The following is a 21,280-nucleotide window of genomic DNA, read 5'->3' as shown; positions in this document are numbered from 1 at the left end:
GTAAATGCCTCATGGACATGCAATTATACTGACATTCAGGGGTTGAGCTTGAACAGCACCTGGTCTGAATTTCTAGGTAAATCAAATCTAAGTTCTGCTTAGTTCTCTGGAAAGTGGTATGTCCCTAGTTTTGCCGTAATTCTTCTAGGCTCAGTTGGAGCTAGCCCTAAGGAGCAGGTAGAGGGTCTGAAGTCAAGTTCAAAGTCTGCTTCAGTCCTAGCACACTGTATGTGTACAAAATGTACTTTATTCTGTTGTTTCTGGATTGGTTGTGATAGAAGCTTGTTTTCTTCAACAGATTTTCTTTTTACCCCCAGGTATATTCGAATAGTTGGGACTCACAACACAGTGAACAAGATTTTTCACATTGTGGCTTTTGAATGTATGTTTACAAACAAAACCTTCACTCTTGAGAAGGGGCTGATAGGTAAGTATCACAATTACATTTTTGTATATATGCTTAGATATTTTATCTTCAAATATTTTGCTGTCTCATTAACTCATCTTAACCCAGCTCTTAATCACCTTTTGACTAAAAATTGGTTGATTTGAATGCCTTATGGCTGAGTAAGATAGAAGAAGTCTTATATTTTTAGAAGTAATCAAAATAATAATAACCTTAAAAAATATAAATATTGCACTAGGAGTTAAGAATTGATAATGTTCTAGTGATGCATTCAGACTTGCTATGTGAGGAATGCTTATGATAGTCAGGCAAAGCCTTTTACACCAAAGGCTTTTCTATTTTTAATGGTAGGTAGGATCACGGAGGAAGTCTGTAGAATATTGATCCAACGCTCATGCTTTCCAAGGCTATGGAAGTATTTTGGCCTTTAATTGGATATGAATGCTGTGCTCACTGTGAGAGTATCTTCTTTTCATGGACACATCAGTCCATGTTTGTACTGTTTAGCCAAGCTCACCTCCAGAAAATGCCTGCCTGTAATTTAAATAAGACCGGAGTAACTGAATTGTCATTGTGAAAGTCAGGTTATCTTGTGGGAAATACTGTCTGACTGATCTTTCAGAAGAGTATTTTTAGTTGTTATTTGGTTGTGTTCTGTTGTGTTTCGTTTTTGTTTTAGATAATACTTAGCGTGGCATTGTTTACAGCCCATCCCAGGTCTTGGCACCCTAGATAGCGCGAGCCATGCCCCCAGATTTTTATACACGTGCTGCAGAGATCCTGGTTTGACTGACTAGTGCCTCAGATCTGTGTCTTTACTGCAGCTTCTTTGGAAAGGGACTCTGTACGTTCAGGTGCCCTTGCCTTGCTATTTCTAAAATAGAATTCTGTGCCTTTATAAAGGGATCCACGTCTTCTCTCCTTCTGAGGTCCCCTCCATCTGGGACGTAACATACGGACACACGTCCTGAAAACATGGTGATGACCAGAACAGGAAAGATGAGTGTAACTTGTAAATGTTTCCTAACTCTTGGGAAGGTCCTAAGTCTAAATTTCCTTAATACCTGCTGTGTCCTAAATGTAATCCTTTACTTAGGGAAGTTTGGAAGACTAATATTAATAGTGTAGCAGGAGTAGAAATTATTCCAATGTGTAGAGCACATTTAGGGCTCAACTAAGATAAATAATTTGGTATTACCTTTGTTGTGCATGTAACTTTTAATATTAAATACAAATGTTAATCATTGTGGCGACTTGTAAGTAATTTGAAAGTCAACAATGCTGAAACATTTCCTGGTATTGTTAAGGCTTTTAATTCTGTGGGCTGTATGGAATTGTGGTGATGAATGGTTGCAAGGAGGGCGCATGTTTTCACCTGCTACCCATGTTCTGTTATATGTGGGCCCCACTGTGCATGTGATTGTGTAGTTAGGGGTGTCCTTACCGAGAAGGATCTTAGAAACCCAACCAACCTTCCTAGTCCTGGCGTGCACACCACTTGGCTACCCATCTCGACCCCGTGCACTGCGTTCTTGAACATGCTGCATAGCAGGCACCCTCTACTTCAATCAGTCTCCCCTTCTTATTGGAGGAAGAACAGGTTTGTGGACACGGTAATTATCCAAGAAGCAGGTCTGTGTGGCATGAGAATCCATTACAGGATGAAACTCAGGATCAGTGGTGGTGAGGGATGTTGTTGGTCTGCATTTTTTGTCCAAAGCGAACTAGTCAGCATTATCAGAAGCCATAATGGTCTCAGACATGTCAGGGGATGAAAGAAGATTGCAGAGATGCAGGAAGTGTGTTTGGTTTCTGGTCAAACACTTTTCTTCGAGCCTTTTCTCTGATGCTCATGAGTTTGACTGCAGAGAGCACTGCAATCATCTGCCTGTCACCGTCCCTCAACTGAATGGGAGCAGTGGGGCAGGTTGGCAGGTATGTACGTGCACTTGGTGGTGGATGGCCTGCAGTGGGATCCCGTCTGGCCCTCCTCCTGCCATCCTCACAGCTCAAGCCGTCCCCACGCTGGGCAGACAGGGAGGCGGTGTGAGTCGTACGGGAGTGCAGGGGGATTGCATTATCCTTGTCTGACATGGCAGCGCTGCTTAGTTTAAAGGGGCGTTTGAAATAGCAATGGCCAACTTTCCACATTGATGATCTCAGGTGCATTTTGGCTGCACGCAGGCCTCAGCCAGCCGCCCATCAGGGGCCTCCAAGAAGGGAGTGGTTCTCCAATGGGGGCACAGTGTACGTCAGAATCATCTGGAGTCACTTTTAGATGGAGCTCCCTGCCATTTACTCCTTCCTGTGCCCTGTGAAGTACACACTTCTTCCTTGAGAACCACTGCTATGCACTCCCGGCTTTCAGGGAGGAAAAAAGTGAAAAGTAACATAATATCGTCATGAATGACTAGTAGGGTATCAGACCCTCCTTTTACGGTTTAAGATTCAGAACCTCTCTCTTTCACAGCTCCTGATCTTTGTTTCATAGTTTCCGCTACTCCCATTGGGGCAGTACTCTCCTTGTAGGCCTCAAGATTACTTTAAACATATTTGTGTTGGTTTTTTCTTTTAATCAAATTTTAGGATCATTTCTTACAACATACCATGATGCCAGGAAAAAGTAAGCTTTGTGTGGTTTTAGTCCTGTTTCCCAGCGGAGAGTTTCTTGCATGTCCATCCCTCACACATCTTCACTTGTGCAGATTTGTGGGGAAATCCCTGGGAACAGGCCCTACCTCGACCACACTGACCAGATCTGGTGTCAGCCTCTCCCAGCTCATCGGCTGCTGCCCCCACAGCCCCTTCTCATTTGGTGGCTGCTTCTGGATCGCGCTGGGATGTATCCTCGCCTGCGAGAGTCAGCCTGTGATGACCATCTCCTCTTTGTTAGGAGGTGTTGATAGAACTCTAACCTTCTGACCCGTGAGGCATGGAAGGAATAATTAGAATAGATATGACCGCTATTTTACAAGCATTCAACCTCCCAAAGAAGATATTTGCTTTGCCTTAGCACTCCACCTTGTGATACACAATGGCATTTGCCAAGTCCTTGTACTTTTTCATAATAATTGCCAAAGCTTCCTTTCATTTAATCTTGCATTTAAATTCACTTACAGACAACCTACTTTTGTCTGTATGCTGCCCACTTCCTGTCTGTCATATTATTTTGACACCAGTCCCAGACATTTTATCATCTTATCCATAAATATTTCAGTATGTTGTCTCTAAAAAGTAAGACCCCTTTTTTTGTACCCATAATGACGATGTCATTATAATATCCCCAAATTGAACTATAACTTTTTATTGTATTGTTTTTTAAGTTTATTTATTTATTTATTTATTTTTAATTTTTATTTACTTTTTGAGAGAGAGAGAGAGAGAGAGAGAGCGCAAGCATGAGTGGAGGAGGGGCAGAGAGAGAGAGAGAGAGAGAGAGAGAGACAGAATCCGAAGCAGGCTCCAGGCTCTGAGCTGTCAGCACAGAGCCTGACGCGGGGCTCAAACTGACAGACTGTGAGATCATGACCTGAGCTGAAGTTGGATGCTCAACCGACTGAACCACCCAGGTGCCCCTATTTATTTATTTATTTTGAGAGAGAGCGTGCACACACAAGCATGCGAGGGAGGGCAGAAAGAGAGAGAGAGAGAGAGAGAGAGAGAGAGAGAGAGAGAGAGAATCCCAAGCAGGCCCCACGCTGTCAGTGCAGAGCCCAACAGGGGGCTCAAACCAACAAATCTTGAGATCATGATCTGAACCAAAATCAAAACTCACTCACCCGACTGAGCCACCCAGGTGCTCCAGGATATTTAATACTCATAAAAAGTTACAGTTCAAGAGTGACTCTTGATTTCGGCTCAGGTCATGACCTCATGGTTCATGAGTTTGAGCCCTGTGTCAGGTTCTGCGCTGACAGTGAGGAGCCTACTTGGGATTCTCTCTCTTTGCCTCTTTCTGTCTTTCTCTCTCTCTCTCTCTCTCTCTCTCTCTCTCTCTCTCTCTCTCAAAAAAACATTAAAAAAATATATCCAGTCAGTGTTCAGATGTCCCTAATTGGATCAAAGTCTAGAGTGAGTTTATGTGCTTTTACAGGTTATTTAAATCAGAATTCAGATAAGGTCCATACTATCAATAAACAGTATGACTCTTAAGTCTCTTTAAATCTGTAGGTTTCCTTCCACATTTCTGTCCATCTCTTTCTCTCTTGTTTTTCTCTCTATTAATTTATTTGTTGAAGAAACTAGGTTTTTGTCCTGTAGAGTTTCTAACAGCTAGATTTGGGTGATTAAATCCCCATGGTAACATTGTCATTTTGTGTGTGTGTGTGTGGTATTTTTTGTAACTTAGTAGTTACATAGAGACTTAATCTGATTCAGGTTCTGGGGGGTTGGTTTTGTTTTGTTTTTTGTAAAAATGCTGTGTAGGTGGTAGTATATATATGTTTATTAAGAAACACAGAAAAATCTTTGATTGTCTCTCTCTTTTGGATGTTCCCCTTCATTCATGATTGTTTCCTGGATTCATTATTTCATAATTTGGAATTGCAAAATGATTATTTTTTTATTATATCCTTCCTTCTTTATTTAGTGGCTAGGAAGAGAAAAATTTCCTCGACGCTTATTTGATAATTCTGAGATGCAATTTGCCAGGGAAAAGAAGGGTAAATGTCACACCCTTTCTGTGTATTTGCCATTTTCAGGTAGGTGGTTACCTACCATCTTACACATGGGACCACTGAGAATTGTTGGTGGGGACTGTTGGCAGGGGAAGGGAGGGGAATACACATCATTTTCAATTTATGGGATTAAACAAATTGGACACCTTTTGATCACTTGCAGTTACTATTATTGACATTCAAGTTGTCCCCTTCTTTAGCCTTTTCATACTGGCTCTTGAGTCCTTCTGACATGACCTCCATAGTCCTTAATAATTCCTTGATTTCTGGCAGGACATGACATCCTGGGTTCGTTTTGTACAGTTCCTGCCCCGATCTGGAATCAGCCATTTCTGCAAGAAGCCCTGCTTCCTTTCAGTGGGAAATGACATTTGGAAACCTCAGTCTAAGCCCTTGCTGCTGGGATGGTCACTATTTCTGGGTCTTTCCAGTGGATGGAACTAGGAAATGCGTGCACATTTCTTTATTTGTTTATCATATATTTGACAGGTTAAATATATCATGAGTGCATGCTGACACATCCAGTTAAAATTCAGTACGCAAAGTTTTTGTTTAGCCTTTCGTCTTGCAGCTCCTTTTTCCCATACTAAAAATCTTGGTTACCAGTGATACAGCACAATAATTCATTCGCGTTGTCCCCAGCACATACAAAACAGCCTCAGAATTACAGTATCATTGCTACCATATGGTTACTGAAAATAGTTTAAGATTTTTGCAATTATTTTTGGGGCCCTTAGGGTATATCCCACTAGAGATATATATTAAAATTACTGTGTTATAAAGTCATCTAAAATAATTCTCTGTGTGGTCATGCCACTGTTTCAGTATACAGTTGGATTCATTTACTCCATTTTGCTTTCAGTGTTTGGCAATTGCCTTTAAAGATTTTTTGTTTTGTTTTATAACCGTGTAAACTATATACACAGTTCCAAAGTGAAGTCTGCAAAGAAGCTGTATTTAAAGAAATCTAGCTTCTGTTCCTGTCCCTTCTACTCCTATAGGTGATCTCTTTTCAAAACCCTTGAGTTTTTTGGGTTATCCTTCTATTTTAAATGATGAAAAATAAACCAATATATTTTATTATGTTATATTACATATAATTTATATTTTGTATTCTCGTCAATATTCTTTGATAATTGGTAGCACACTGTGTGCTATTCATACTTTCTTTCTGTGGCTTGCCTTTTTGTACTTAACACTCCTCCCAGAACTAGCTGTATAGAAGGATACGATGCATTCCTTTTTCTAGCTGCATGGTAGTCATTAGAATAGATGTACGTAGTTTCTTTGTTCAACTAGTTCTCTGTTGATGAACCATTTGGGTTGCTTTCTGTCTTCCCCTACAAATTGTGCTATTGCCTTGGGTAGAAGTCTTTTCCTGGTTTTCCGACTCTGTCCTTGGGCTAGATTCCTAGAAAGGGGATTACGTGGTCAGAGGGTAAATGCATGTTTAATTTTGCAAGGTGTTCCCAAAATCACCTCCACAGGGATTATACTATTTTGACGTTCTCATTGGCAGTATAGGAGAATGACTGTTTCCCCACAGCTTTGCCAGCGGAGGGTAGTTTCACGCTTCTGGCTTGTTGCCAGTTTGCTAGGTGAGAAATGGTGTCTTCGTGCGCTTTTAACTACGTTTCTCTTTTGAGAGAAATTGAGCATCTTTTCATATGTCTAAGGGCCATTTGCATTTTTTCTTTTTTAAATAGCTCTTCTCTTCTTATGAGTCTTGTAGATGAATAGAGAATATGCTTTTAGTAAGACTTGGGGGAGCAGTAAACACTTTACACTGATATTAGACTGTGGTATTTAGCATTACATGAGTCTAGTTTCCCTTCTTAAGGTCTCCTACTTCTTCTGGGAAACATAAGCTGTCATAAGTCCTTCTCCATCCTTATCTTTGGCTCTACCGCAGCTTAAGAAAAAGATAGTAGGCTAGAGCATGGAGCCCTAGGCTCAAAATTCAAGGTCCTTTAACCCTTCCAAAGAACAAGAAGCTTCCATTACCAGCTTTAGGCCTTTAAGGGTTACCTCTGTGTCTGCCGGTTCGTATCCATGAGGACCAGTGGCTCTTTTGCTCTGGTTTCTTGTTAGTAATTGATGTAGGGCAACCCAAATACAGGAATTCTGTTTCTGAAGCTCTGGGAGCATTCACTGCCACCGCCACTGCCACCATGGAATCGTGCTGTCTGCACAGGAACATGGGAGCCCATGCTCATCTGCCACCAGTAGCAGATAGAAAGAAACATTTCCTTTCTTCCTCCCACTTTCCAGTCTGTCACTAGTTTCTTCTACTGGCAGAACTTCACCAAAAACCAAGCTGGCAAGCTTGGAGATGTGGTTTGGGGAACATTAGCCTCCGAGATACTCTGAGAGTATTTAGTTGGGCTCTGAAGGAGTAGAGATATTTTCTTGCCTGGTAAGAGAAGGCTTCTTGAAGAAGTATAGTATTCTGAGGGGTGCCTGGGTAGCTCAGTCGGTTGAGTGTCTGACTTCAGCTCAGGTCAGGGTCTCATGGTGTGTCGATGCGAGCCCTACGTCGGGCTGTGTGCTGACAGCTTGGAGCCTGGAACCTGCTTCGGATTCTCTGTCTCCCTCTCTCTCTCTGCCCCTCCTCCATTTACTCTCTGTCTCTCTCTCAAAAAAATGAATAAATATTAAAAATTTTTAATGGTATTTTGAGCTGGGCCCTGAAGAATTCAATAAATAGTATAGAGCACTACAAAAGTGCTAATTCACATAGCAGCAAAAATGGCTGATGCTCAGTGCGCTCAGAAGAGCTGGAAGCAGGAAATAGAAATAGGTTGTCTATAGTTGCTACTGTCATCTGAAAGTATTTTGAAATTGTAACAGTGTGTTTAGAATTCTGTTAAGTTCCTGGGGAAATAAACAGTTACAAATCTGTGCTGTGAAGGGCTTTTGGCATCCACTGAACTAAGAATATGACTTCTGTGCTTTGCAACTGTGTTTAAATAATAAGTGTACTCTGGAGCAAAAACAGAGATTTGGGGGTGGGAGAGTTCACTAGGGGGTGAACGTGTTAGAATGTGGCATCGAAGCAAGCTTGCAGGAGGTGGCAGAGGGGCCCTAAAGACCTTAATGCATATGGTTTCCTAAAATGACACTACTGAGTGTGGACTAGTCTAGACCAAGAGGCTATGCTTTTCCCAGCCTATTTCTCTAACCAGATATTAAAGCTGGTTCTAATTGTCAGTGAAGCTTAACTTCTTTATCTACTGTAAATTACTTGGCATTAAGCAGACATTTATTAAGAGGCTGCCAAGTATATCTTAGGCACTGGGGATTGAAAAATACAGAGGTGTAGTTTCTGCCTTGGAGGATCGTGTGAGCTAATGGAGGAGAAAGACACTTAAATAGAAGGTGACAACACAGTAAAATAGTTCATCTATTGGGAGATTTCAGCAGATGCTATAGGAACACTGGAATGGGGGCACCCAACCTGAGTTGGGGATGGTGTCAGGGAAGAGCCCCCAGTGGAGGTGATGGATGGGTCAGTCCCTGAACAAAGTCAGAAAGTGGAGGGTCAGGGGAAAATCACGGAAAATGATCAGTGTGTGCAAAGGTCTATCTCTGACCTTCTTCAAAGCCAGTGCCCATTCCAGTGGACCACCTTGCATCTGGTCAAAGGGTTGGAGTAAGAGTTAAGTTAGTTGTGGTCTCTCAACCTTCCTGAGGAGAAGGTTAAGCACTGCCTTCTTACAGGATCTTAGAGTTTAAAAACAAACTCAGATAAAGTAAATGCCCCACAGTAATGCCCACAGAATGTAACACAGTTTGCCTCCTTCCCTAGTGAGCCTGTGTTCGCCAGTGGAATGGGCTCCAATTCTTACGTTGGGCAGAGGGCGAAGGAATGGTTAGAAAGCAACTTACTCATAATCATTTAGGATTCTCAGTCTAGTGTGTGGTCCTTGGTACACATGGAAGTTTCATTTTCCTTTATACCTATATTTTGTTTCTGGTGGTGGTGGTGTTTTGTTTGAGAATAAAGACAACCTGAAAAAGATTTTATTGCTCTAATTTTACAGAATTTGCATCTGTAATTTACAGGATTGATTTTTTTGGATCCTACTTACTATATCCCCTTGTTTGTAACAGTGGTATAGCGGGGTGTGTGTGTGTGTGTGTGTGTGTGTGTCCGTTCATCCAGGTTAATATAAACATGCACAAGTTGTCTTAAATAGGACATCATGGAGCATAAATCCAACATTATGCAATGGTATCACTTTCTCACAAACCATGGTTCTCCCTCAAACTAGCATTAAGAATAGCCATGTTGTAAATAGGCAGGGTATTTCTCTGGCACCTACTATGAAGGATGTTCCAGTGGTCAAGGGGGTGTAAAATCTAATTTTATTGGTCTAGTCCCTAGTGCAGGCCTCTACCCCAAACCTAGTAGGTAGTTTTTTAATTTAATATTTAAAAAAAAATTTTTTTACATTTGATTTATTTTTGAGAGAGAGACAGAGACAGAGCACAAGTGGGGGAGGGGCAGAGAGAGAGGGAGACACAGAATCCAAAGCAGGCTCCAGGCTCTGAGCTGTCAGCACAGAGCCCAACACAGGGCTTGAACTCACAAACCGTGAGATCATGACTTGAGCCCAAGTTGGATGCTCAACTGACTGAGCCACCCAGGCGCCCCTAATTTAATATTTAAATAGATAATACAAATATATATGCTTATTTCCCCTTTTTTATTAAAAATCGTAGCACATATTCTCATACATTTTTTTCAATTCGTGTTTCTTGGCGATCTTCCCTTACCAGTATACATAGAGCTTTCTCATGCTTTTGATTTTTACATTTGGGCAGTATTCCATTAAATAGAGGTCCTGTAATTTATTTAAACAGTCCCCTTTGATAGGCATGTAGGTGTTTCCAGTATTTTACTATCAATAACAATTCAGTAATGACCCATTTTATAAATAGTGAGGCTTAATCAGAGGTGATTCTAATAAAGCCTAAAACAAACAAACAAACAAACAAACAAACAAACAAACATACCCATTATAATTCCCAGGACCAGCTATATAATTTGCAAGGCAGAAGGCAAAATGAAAACATGGAACCCCTGTTCAAAGAACAGGCAAAATGCTGTTAAAGGTACTTTTTTCCCTTTTCTCTTTCTGCACATTACTCTATGTTCATCACATTAATTTTACACTTAATCCCCTTACTTATTTCACCCATCCCTCCATCCACCTCCCCTCTGGCAAGGGGAGTTCATTCTCTGCATAAGTCTATGTTTTTGTTCCCTTTTTTTCTTCATGTGTTCATTTATTTCTTAAATTCCACATATGAGTGAAATAATATGGTATTTGTCTTTCTCTGCCTTATTTCACTTAACAGTGCAGAGCCCGACATAGGGCTCGATCTCGTGAAACGTGGGGTGATGACCTGAGCTGAAATCAAATGTTGGTCACTTAACTGACTGAGTCACCCAAGTGCCCCCAACACTTGTTATTTCTTATCTTTTTTATTCTAGCCATTCTGACAGGTGTAAGGTGGTATCACACTATGGTTTTCATTTGCATCTCCCTGATAATTAGTGATATTGAGTATCTTTTCCTATGTTCATTGGCCATTTGTATGTCTCCTTTAAAGGCACTTTGAAAAAAATGTTTTTCCTTTCTTTTGCAATCTTTCTGCTTGGCGTGGTGTTGTGTGTGTGTGTGTGTGTTTCAACAACAGATTTATTTTTTTGAAAGGAATGGATTTTGAGGAGAAAAAAACATGGGGCAGAGGTATGGAATAGAAAATAAATAGAATGTGAGCCATTTTGCTAATTGTTTTATGACCACAACAGATTCATGTGGAGAATGCCCTGTACAAAAGAACACAATAAAGGGGCAAAGATTGAGGTGATCCCTAAGGCGAGGCTGAAGATTTCAGTCTCTGGTATTTGGAATAGGCTGTGGTCCTTGTTTTTAGATGGGTCACTGGGTGTGTGACATAGCCCACATATTGGGCAGCATAATGGCCACCTGACCCAGACAGAAGTGGCTTAAAGTGTTTGGTTTCACGTGTCACATAACTAGCCAGGTTCCTCCCTAGGATGCACTACCAGGTGGGGGAGAGGAGCTATTTCTTGTCAAACTCCTTCTTAATATGAGCTACAATGGCTTTCTCCACGTTCCATTTCAACACCAAGCCCTGTTGCATCGCCTCCGACATATTGGCATTTTGGATCACAGCCTTCGATGGCACAGGGTTACAGGGGAACAGAGGATGGCCTACTGCAGCAGTCTCCACAGGGAGGGGCTGGTGACACTCAGACCCAGCGGGAGCCACCTTTGCTACCTAAGCCATGGCACATCTGGGGTGGCACGATGTTTCTGTTTACCATTTAATGTCATTTGAAGTAAAGAAAATTTAAACTTTTTCTGAGAGAGAGAGAGCATGAGCAGGGGAGAGGGGAGAGACACAGAGAGAGAGAGCGCAAATCTTAAGCAGACTCCATGCTCAGTGTGAAGCCCAGTGCAGAGCTCAAGCTAATGACTGTGACATCATGACCTGAGCCTAAATCAGGAGTCGGACGCCTAACCAGCTGAGCCACCCAGGTGCCCTGAAAAAATAAACTTTTAAATTATTAGCACAAATTTTATCATTCATCTTTATATTATGTATTGGTGGTTTTATTTATTTTATTTTTTTAATTTTTTTTTAACGTTTATTTATTTTTGAGACAGAGAGAGAGAGACAGAGTATGAATGGTGGAGGGTCAGAGAGAGAGGGAGACACAGAATCTGAAACAGGCTCCAGGCTCTGATCTGTCAGCACAGAGCCTGACCCGGGGCTCGAACTCACTGGCCGAGAGATCATGACCTGAGCCAAAGTCGGATGCTCAACCAACTGAGCCACTCAGGCGCCCCATGTATTGGTGGTTTTAAATGCGGATAAAAGAGCATTTATCTTATTGTGGAACCAAAATTTTACAGTTCACATTTGGGTAGCTCATGTGTATGTGTTTAGTTCTTACCAGAACAGTGGAAATTCTGCACAAAACTGAATTTTTTTATTTCACTTCTTAATTCACAGACATTCCATAAAAACTCTCCACCCTTGGCTTAATCGGTAAGCCTCCTTAATAAGGAAGGACTGAGGGGGAAAGGAACTATGGGTTGCCTGATCTTTCCCTTCCTTTTTTATCTTATTACTACCAGCATACATATTTGGCTATAATAGGGAAACAGGAGTGAAAAAAGACAGAATGCAGTTCCTTGGTCATTAGTGCTTCTTGGAACACTGTTGCCTTCTTTCTCCCTTGGAGACAAGTTCTACCTTGGGGAAGTGTGGCTTCTCTAGGCTGTCAGCAGCCTCACTCACTCAGTCACACTCACAGTGTGTTTACGTCGTCCTTGCTTTGAGTCTCATTCAGCACCTATATGGTGTGTGGGTTCACTGGAATTCTGTACTCAGGGGGCAGCAGGTAACTGTGGACACACATGTTACGTATCTCCTGTATTCATAGGCTTGCTCCATAGTTCCATCAAACTTTACTTAAAAAACATAAATTCAGAGATAAGATTATTAAGAATTTTAAGACCAATACAATAGAGCGTTAAACTCATGGCGGGTCGCTTCTGAGTGCAGGGCCTGTCTGAGAGCACTGGTTGCATGCCCATGAAGGGGCCCTGATTACCGCTGTTATTTAACATTGGTACGTCTGGAAGTTCTGGTGAGGGGACCCGGGGAAGAACACAAATAGGTATGATAAATATTGAGGAAAAGGGACCAAATACCATTATCTGCAGATGAAATATGGTAAGACATCCAAGGAAATGAACTGAAAAATTACTAGAACTAACAAGAACTCTGAGGAATGTAGCCAGTCACAATAATAAATACAAATAAAGTGTTCTCAAAACAAAAACAAAAACAACCCAGGGAAAATATAATGAGGGAAATTCCGAAATTCCATTCATAATAGCATTGAAAACTGCCAAACACCCAGTAACAGCCCATGAGCCATACATCAGTCCATCCCTAGCCCTGTGACCAAGGATCAGCCATCTCCAAACCCCTCTTACGCCTTTAGAGATGGGAGCAGGGTCAGGAAAGCAAAGGTGGGAGCCGTAACTGTAGATTATGAGGGGAGCATGCCAGGAAGACCTGCCAGAATTTTTAAACTTTTCTCCCCCTCACAAACAACAAATACCTACCAAGGAATAAAATTAATAAATCCACATGTTCTAATTAAAACTATAAGTCTTTAAGAAACACTGAATAATGGAAAGACGTATTTCTGGATGGAAAACTTTAATGCAGTAAAAATGTTGGTTCTTCCCATCTTAATCTACCAGTTTCATGCAGAACTACTCAGAATCCCAACTGTGCTTTAAAAACAAAACAAAACAAAAAACTTTGAGTTAAAAAGAATTTTTCCAAGAGAATAAATACATGGAAATCCCTTCCCAAAAACAGAAAAAAAAAAAAAAAGAAATGAGAGGTCTAGTATTAACAAGGTATTAAAATTAGTACTACATGCTGCAGTAGTATGGCATTAAATGCAAGAATAAACTGGTAGATAAATTAAGCCAACTCGGAATTAGATCTTAGCATATGTAGGAATATAGTGCAGGATAAAAATGACATTTCCCATGAGTTGAGAAAGGAAAGGTAATATAGTAAATGCTGCAGCAGTTGGTAACTAAAAACACCTGAGATTTTCCCCACATACTGTATACCAAAATAGTTTCCTGTTAAGAGTTAGATAATATTACTCCAGAAGAACCACAGAGAGCTGTTAATAAGTATTTATCTGAGCTCAAGGTTGAGGAGGTACTTCCTCGGCACAAAAGCAAAGGCAGAAAGCACAAATAGAGCTCAAAGGTGTTTGACAAACTGGGAAAAAATAATTGCAGCATACATGAAAATGAGTAATTACCTTTAATATAAAGAAAGTACTTTCAAACGAGTAAAAAAGTTGTGGATTCCCAGGGTACCTGTGTGACTCAGTTAACCGTCCGACTTCGGCCCAGAGCATGAACTCACGGTTCGTGAGCTCTGAGCCCTGCATTGGGCTCTGTGCTGACAGTGTGTGGAGCCTGCTTGGGAATCTCTCTCCGCCCCTTCCCCACTCACTGTCCCTTTTCTCTCTCTCTCTCAAAATAAATGAATAAAATAAATTCATTAAAAAAAAAAAAGAATTCCCAACAGGTAATGTGCACAAACAGCAATTTATTAAAAAGGAAAGAAAAAGCATATTGTCAATAAACTTGACAAGAGTGTGGCCTCACTAATAATCAAAGATACCATTTTTGTCCTCTTTTATCGGCAAGTATTTTTAATTTAAAATTTTTCATTTACATGAATAATACAATCATTTCTCACCAAAACACAAACACAAAAACATATACAGTGAAATAAGATATTTCCATTTTAACACGTATTAGCCTAGTTATTGCTAAACTTGAGTATCTTTATATTTATTGGCCATTCCTACTTTTTTTATGAATTATATCTTCATGTTCTTTCTCAACTTCTTTTTTGATTGCTTGTGTTTTTTTATTATTAATTTGTAGATTATGGATAATCATTCTTTGTCTTTTATACATGTTGCAAATATCTTCTCCCACACTGTTATTTTAACTTTGTGATGTCCTTGTTGTGCAGGAGTTTTTTATTTTGACTTAGTCATACCTGTCAGTCATTTCTTTTCTTGCTTCTGGATTTTGTGACTTGCTTCGAAACTCCATCCTCAGCCCAACATATAAAAATGTGCTCCTCTTTCACTGTTGTCAGTGGCTCGTTCTTGTTGTCTTACTGCTACGTGTGTGTGTAGCATTTAGCTCTTCGATCCATTTAAGTTTTATTCTGTGTTTGGTCTGAGGAAGGGGTTCCCCTTTTATTTCTAAAATATGTGACAAGTTGGGGGCGCCTGGGTGGCTCAGTCAGTAGAGCATGTTACTCTTGATCTCACGGTTGTGAGTTCAAGCCCCATGTTGGGCATAAAGCCTACTTAAAAAAATAAATAAAAATAAAATACGTGACCACTTGTTTTGAAATCCTTTATTGATTATTTCATCCTTTCCCACATTGATTTAAAATAGCAGGTATCCTGGATCTCTCCATCCTAGATTCTGTGACACATCATTTAAATAACTGCAGCTTTATAATCTATTTTGCTGCCTAGTATTGCAAATCCACATTTATAGCTATTCTTTTTCTAAATTTTCTGGGCTATTCTTTCGGATTTTCTTTTCCAATGAACTTGAAAATCAGCTTGTCAAGTTTCATTTCAAAATCCTGTTGGCAAAAATATTTTAAATGAAAAGACTTCGTATGAGTGAGGCTGTCACGATATGGGCAGTGTCATACTGTGGAGAAACATGTAAGTTTTCTTGAAGGCAGTTTAGCAATAGATGAAGTGTCTTAAAAATACCCCTCAATCTATCACTTTAGTAATTTATCCTAAGGAAATATTCAGGAAGAACATTTCTTTTACATGAATGTATAATGCAGTGTCATATTTATGATAACCAAAAAAGTGGAAAGACTGTAATGTCTAACAATAGGGGCATAATGAAATAAATTCTGGCACGTTCACACATCAAAATTTCCATATAATCATTCATAACATAGGGAAATGCTCGTAATATAAAGTAGAAGCAGGATGCCATCTTTATAGCCAAACTGATGCCAGTATTTTAAAGATAGTATATGTATTTTTATATGTGCGTTTATTAATTTGCTAGGGCTGCCATAAAAAAATACCAGAGCCTGGGAGGCTTAAACAACAGATGTTTACTTTCTCCCAATTGTAGAGGTTGGAAGTCCAAGATCAAGGTGTCGGCAGGTTAGGTTGGTCCTGAGGCCTCTCCCCTTGGCCTGCTGATACCTGTCTTCTCACTGCGTCTTCACGTGGGTTTTTCAGCATGCACTCCCATCCCTGACGTCTCCTCCTCTTCTGATGAGGACATCGGGCTTGTTGGAGCAGGTTTCCACCCTTATTTAATCTTGATTATCTCTTTAAAGGTCCTATCTCCAAATATAGTCACGTTCTAGGTTAGTGGGGGTTACCCCTTCACATTATGAATTTGCAGGGTACGGGACACAATTCAGCCTATAACAGTTCATGAAAACAGCCCTTGTTATAACAGGACAATAAGAAGAACATCAAAATGTTAATCGAGGTTATCTGGATGATGAGATTGTAGGCAATTTTAATTTTTTAATTATATTCTCTGCATTTACGTATTTTCTTCAGTGAATATGTGCTACTTTTATGATCAGAAAAAAATATTAATGTTTCTTTTTCAAATAAAGCTATTTCCACACTGCCTATCCTAAGAGAGAGACAAGGCAGGGTGGATAGGGCCAGCACCAGTGCCCTCCAGGCACCACAGCACCCCACGTGCTCCCAAATATAGCCCACTAAATTAAGTCCTATTTCTGGGTTAGGTAGGGGAATTTCTTTGTGAAGTATAGTGATTCACCTGATGATGATTCTGTCGAGTAAACCAGGAGTCCCTGAGAATCTAGATGAAAGATGCCAAACAAACAAAAAAAAGAAGATATACTGTATAATTCCACTTACAAGCAATTCTAGATCATACAAATTCACATATAGTAACAGAAAGCAGATTCACAGTCCTCTGGGGCTGGGAGAGGGATTACAGAGGGGCATGAGGAAGCTTTCGAGGATGATGGAAAGGTTTGTTATCTTGATTATGCTAATAGTTTCATGGGTGTGCACATATGTCTAACTCATCAAATTCTACATTTCAAATATGTGAAATGGTCTGTGTGTCAATTATACCTCAAGAAAGATGTTTAAAAATGAGAAGAGGGAATTGGAAGGAAAAATTCCAATAGCCTTTGGGGCCTTACAGTATTCCTTATTTATTAAAATAGCAACACGAGGGCCGTGCTTCTGTGAATCAAATGAAATCCTTGGGATTTGGAAGCTGTTGGAGCAGGCTGCTGTATAAAATGTTTGGGGAGGGGACCTCTAAACCTGATGGCCTTTTCCTGCCTCATAATTCAGTGTAACAGGGCTTGGGTGTGTCACTGATTTGAGTCAAATTAAGTGATTGCATGATACTGGGTGCCTGGTAGGTGAGCCAGTCCGGGACGCAGCAATCTTTTTGAATTTATTGGCTCGTTAATATTGTGAAGATGGGTATGTTTCTTTTATAGCTGCATTCGATACTTAGCTTTTTAAAGACAGGAACTGGTACAGTGCTACAAGAGAGAAATGTACTTAAAATCACAACATTACCTGTGGTAAAATTATCATAAAAACCACCCAGTACTGAAGCAGGGGATTACTTCAATCCTGCCCTCATAATGACAGGCAATGGTCGTTGGTGAAGTTGTTTTCCATGAAGCTGTGTTGAAATCAACTAAAATGGCAATAAAGTGGAGTGTAAAAATGAGGGGCTCAAGTGAGATGTAAAAGTGCAGAAGGTGTTAGATGTTCAAATTAGAATCTTCAGGAAATGATTCTGTAAAATATTAAAGATGAATTGATTGAGTTCTAACTTCAGGACTGTAGGCACCCCAGGTGGCCCTTGTGCCTGCCGGAGGCAGACGCTGCACCCCCGTCCTAACTGGGCAGCTACTGCTTTGCTAATGGCCAGCGAAGCCGGCTGACAGAGCAATGGTCTTTGGTGGCAAACGATAGTTTAGGGAAGAGCTTAGAGCCCCATTTCCTTCCTTCTTGCTCAAAACCAAGGAGCCAGTTGCCCCAGGAGCATTATCAGACTTTTTCCCAGTGATCCTTTGATGAATGTTCAGTGGTTGCTGGTTATAAAAAACTGGAAACACACCTCAGTAAAACCTCAGCGAGCTGTGGAAGCACACTAAAACATGTATCATCAGAGATATTTTTATATTATAGAAATAACTTATATCGATGCTGCATTCCAAATGTCAAATGTATTCCCTTCTTGCCCCCACGGCCACTACCTTCCGAGTGCAAGCCACCACTGGCTCTAGCACTGCTGTCATGCCTGGCTACTCAGCAGGGTCCCGCATCCTCTCCAGTCCTTCCCGTTGTTCTCCACACCCCCATGGAGCACTCCTTTGCCCAGAGTCACTCAGAGCCTTCCCGTTCCTCTTAAGAGAAATTCAGTCTTCACTGTGGCTTGTGAACCTGTGTGTAATCTGGAGCCCGCATACTTGCTTCAGCTTATTCCAGTTCCCATCTAGCCTTCTGCTGTTCAAGCCGCAAGCCTTCTCTTCATTCCCAGAATGGACAGGGCATTCTCTAACCACGGGGCCTTGCACTTGGCATTCTCTCCGGAGTGTCCCTTACCCTCCCCCCATTACACCTCACCCCCTTTATCTAGGTAACCTCCTATTGATCCTTTAAATTTCAGTTTAAATGTTACTTCTTAAGAAAAGTTTTACCTGACCCTCTATCTTTGTATGATGCTAATAGATATGGATTTTTTTCCCTTCAGAAGCTCTTCGTTTCATTTGCAATGATACATTTTATTCACATGGTTTGATAATAGAAGGGACCGTGTCTGTTTTGTTCACTGCTATATTCCCAGCACGTGGAATCCCAATACTCAATAAATGTTTATTGAATGGATGGATGGACAGAATGGTGTGCTGCATTCTGAGGACCAGAAGATTAGCCCAGATTCTGGTTCCCACTCTGCTGCCGATTTGCCATGTAATATAAGACAGCATCTCTCTGAGACTCAGAATTCTCAGCTATAAAATGAAAAAACTAACCGAATGATCTCTTTCTTGTTTTATTTTTAAAAAAGCATCCTTTGGGTGTAGATAATTGTGTTAATCATATACCTCAGGGCATTAATGCATCATCCTTGGTGTTCCAAGCAAGGCCTTTTTTTAAATTTGTGTTTCTTCTTTGCTTTGAACCCTGCTTCTGTTCTCCTTCTCTGTGACATCATCTTGAGCATGTTTGGCTATATCCTTAATATGCACTTATATTTGTAAAATCTAAAACATTGGCATGTCTTGTATATGTGTTTTCATCTTCAAAAATGTTCGTATGCTATAAATCTTACTCATTTTCATACTTTTCTCAAGGAATACTATGTTTTTAAGACCTATGTATCATTGCTTCTTAATGTGACTTAGCATTCCATCATAATAATTATAAATATATTAACAAACTTATATAGTCCTACTTTTTGCCAGACGCTATCTAAGCTCTTATGTAAAATCATTTAACCCTCTCAACAGTCTTGTAAGGTAGGCAGTTATTCTCTTACCTGTTTTACTCATTCATTTCCCATTGTGATGGATACCTAGGTTGCCTCCAGATTCCTGCTCTCAAAAAACAGCCCTGTGACGAATGTCCTTGTATCTGTCTCCTTTGTACCTGCATGGGGATTTCTCTGGGACCTGTATTCAAAGTATGATCCTCGAGCACTAAAGCACACGGCTTTCATTCTGCCCCTTGCTGCCAGATTGCCTTCCTGTATGGCTGCTGCTGGTTCGCATTCCCAGCACCAGGAGTGCATGAGAGCGCTTTTCCTCCCCATCCCCTTAACCCACATACAAGGTGGGTGTTCTATTCTTTGCCCTTACAGTGACCTGATGGCCCTAAGGTCATAGTGTTGTTCAATTTGCACTTCTTTCATTCCTAGTGAGTTTCTTGCCACTGCTGCTGCTACCCCCCCAGTGCAAGCCACCACCATCCCTCCAACTGCTGCGTAATGTTTCTGCCCCTGGCTCTGCCTGCATCCTCTCTAGTCCTTCCTACTGTTCTCACACTCCAGCCAGGGTGAGCCCATTGGAACACCCTTTTGCTCAGAATCACTCAGAGGCTTTTTTTTTTTCTTTAATCCATTGAAATGATAGATGCTCTGATGATGACCCCTACTTGCATTCCTAAGATAATTGCTACTTGGACATGATGTATTTTCTAAGTAATTGGATTTGGTGTTGGTTAATATTTATTTTAGAATATTTATACCTATTTTCTTTCTTTCTTTCTTTCTTTCTTTCTTTCTTTCTTTCTTTCTTTCTTTCTTTCCTTCTTTCTAGTTAGTTAGTTAGTTAGTTAGTTAGTTAGTTAGTTAGTTAGTTAGTTTAAGTAATTTCTGTGCCCAACATTGGGCTCAAATTCACAACCCCAAGATCAAGAGTCTCATGCTTTTCCAACTGAGCCAGCCAGGAGCCCCTACGTCTATTTTCTTAAATAAAATGGGCCTGTAAATTTCTTTTTTTGACCCATCTCTAGGTCAGTTCACAACCAAAGTTATATTAAAATGACTTGAGCAGCTTTCCCTCCTTTTCTGTTTTCTGGATCAATTTGTAATAAGATATAAATTATTTATTCCTTGAACTAAAAGGTTCTCAAGGTTCTTTTCTAACTATAACTTCGATGACTTGATGAGCTCTGGTAGCTATAGGTTTCTTACCAGTGTTTCACTGGTCTTGTGGATTAGCCAAGCAAATTCACAGGTATTCATCACCTCAGTGATACGAGAGAGGGTTAACCGATCGTGCATGCAAAAATGGCGTGTTTTCCATCGTGTGTTTTCCATCGTGTGTACGGATGGCTGTAAACAGGAGCTCCATGACCAACTCGTAACCATTTTCATCCATGCATCGGTGTTACTAAATTGTAACCACAAAAATTTCATATAAATTCTATCTAATACATTATAAAGGAGCTTTCTTGGCCTTACTCTCACCCCAACTGACTTCCTGGACTCTCATTTCCTTGCCCATAGAAATACACTACTTTATTTTTTTCCTTCCTCCTCCCTTCTTTCCTCTTCTCCTTCCCATCTTTCTGATTTTTATGGCTCTGGAGAAAAATTGGGTTCTTTGAGCCTAAAGACAGAGACATTGCCAGAAGGGGTGGGTTTTGCAAAATTGGAATTGTGGGTAATGGAGGGAGGAGATTCAATCTCTGCAAATTTAGCAGGTGATATAGAAGAAATTCTCATGCAGGTGCATATTCCATGGTGAAGAGCTTCTGGGGCAGACACAGGGTGTTGGTGTCCATACCCAGTGGCTTTGGAGAACTTGAGCAGTTACACACTCACTCTTGTGACCTTAAGCCACTTGGACAACTGCATCACGATTCTCTGAATCTCAGTCTCAGCTGGGACGTGTGACATCACTATTCTGACATCTCCCATTCTTCTTAGTACATACCACTTTAAACCATAATAGTAATTTTTATATCATGTTATTTTTATTTCTCATTTGGCTGAGGACACAGTGCATGCAGAGAACATTACTC

At 40.6% G+C, this 21,280-nt stretch overlaps 1 protein-coding gene across 3 annotated transcripts in view; it reads left to right on the top strand.

Annotated features, from left to right (window-relative positions):
- The window catches only part of BTBD9 (BTB domain containing 9), a 415,896-nt gene that overhangs the window by 269,435 nt on the left and 125,181 nt on the right, over positions 1-21,280 (top strand). For all 3 annotated transcript variants that reach the window (XM_043591300.1, XM_043591301.1, XM_043591302.1), the window contains one exon: positions 318-427. In XM_043591300.1, coding sequence (XP_043447235.1) covers positions 318-427 — 110 coding nt within the window. The remainder of the gene's footprint in view (positions 1-317; positions 428-21,280) is intronic.

The sequence above is a fragment of the Prionailurus bengalensis genome, chromosome B2 (assembly GCF_016509475.1).
Source record: "Prionailurus bengalensis isolate Pbe53 chromosome B2, Fcat_Pben_1.1_paternal_pri, whole genome shotgun sequence".
Taxonomy (NCBI): Eukaryota; Metazoa; Chordata; class Mammalia; order Carnivora; family Felidae; genus Prionailurus; species Prionailurus bengalensis.
The sequence above is the reverse complement of the archived record's forward strand: the minus strand, read 5'-3'. Positions and strand labels throughout refer to the sequence as shown.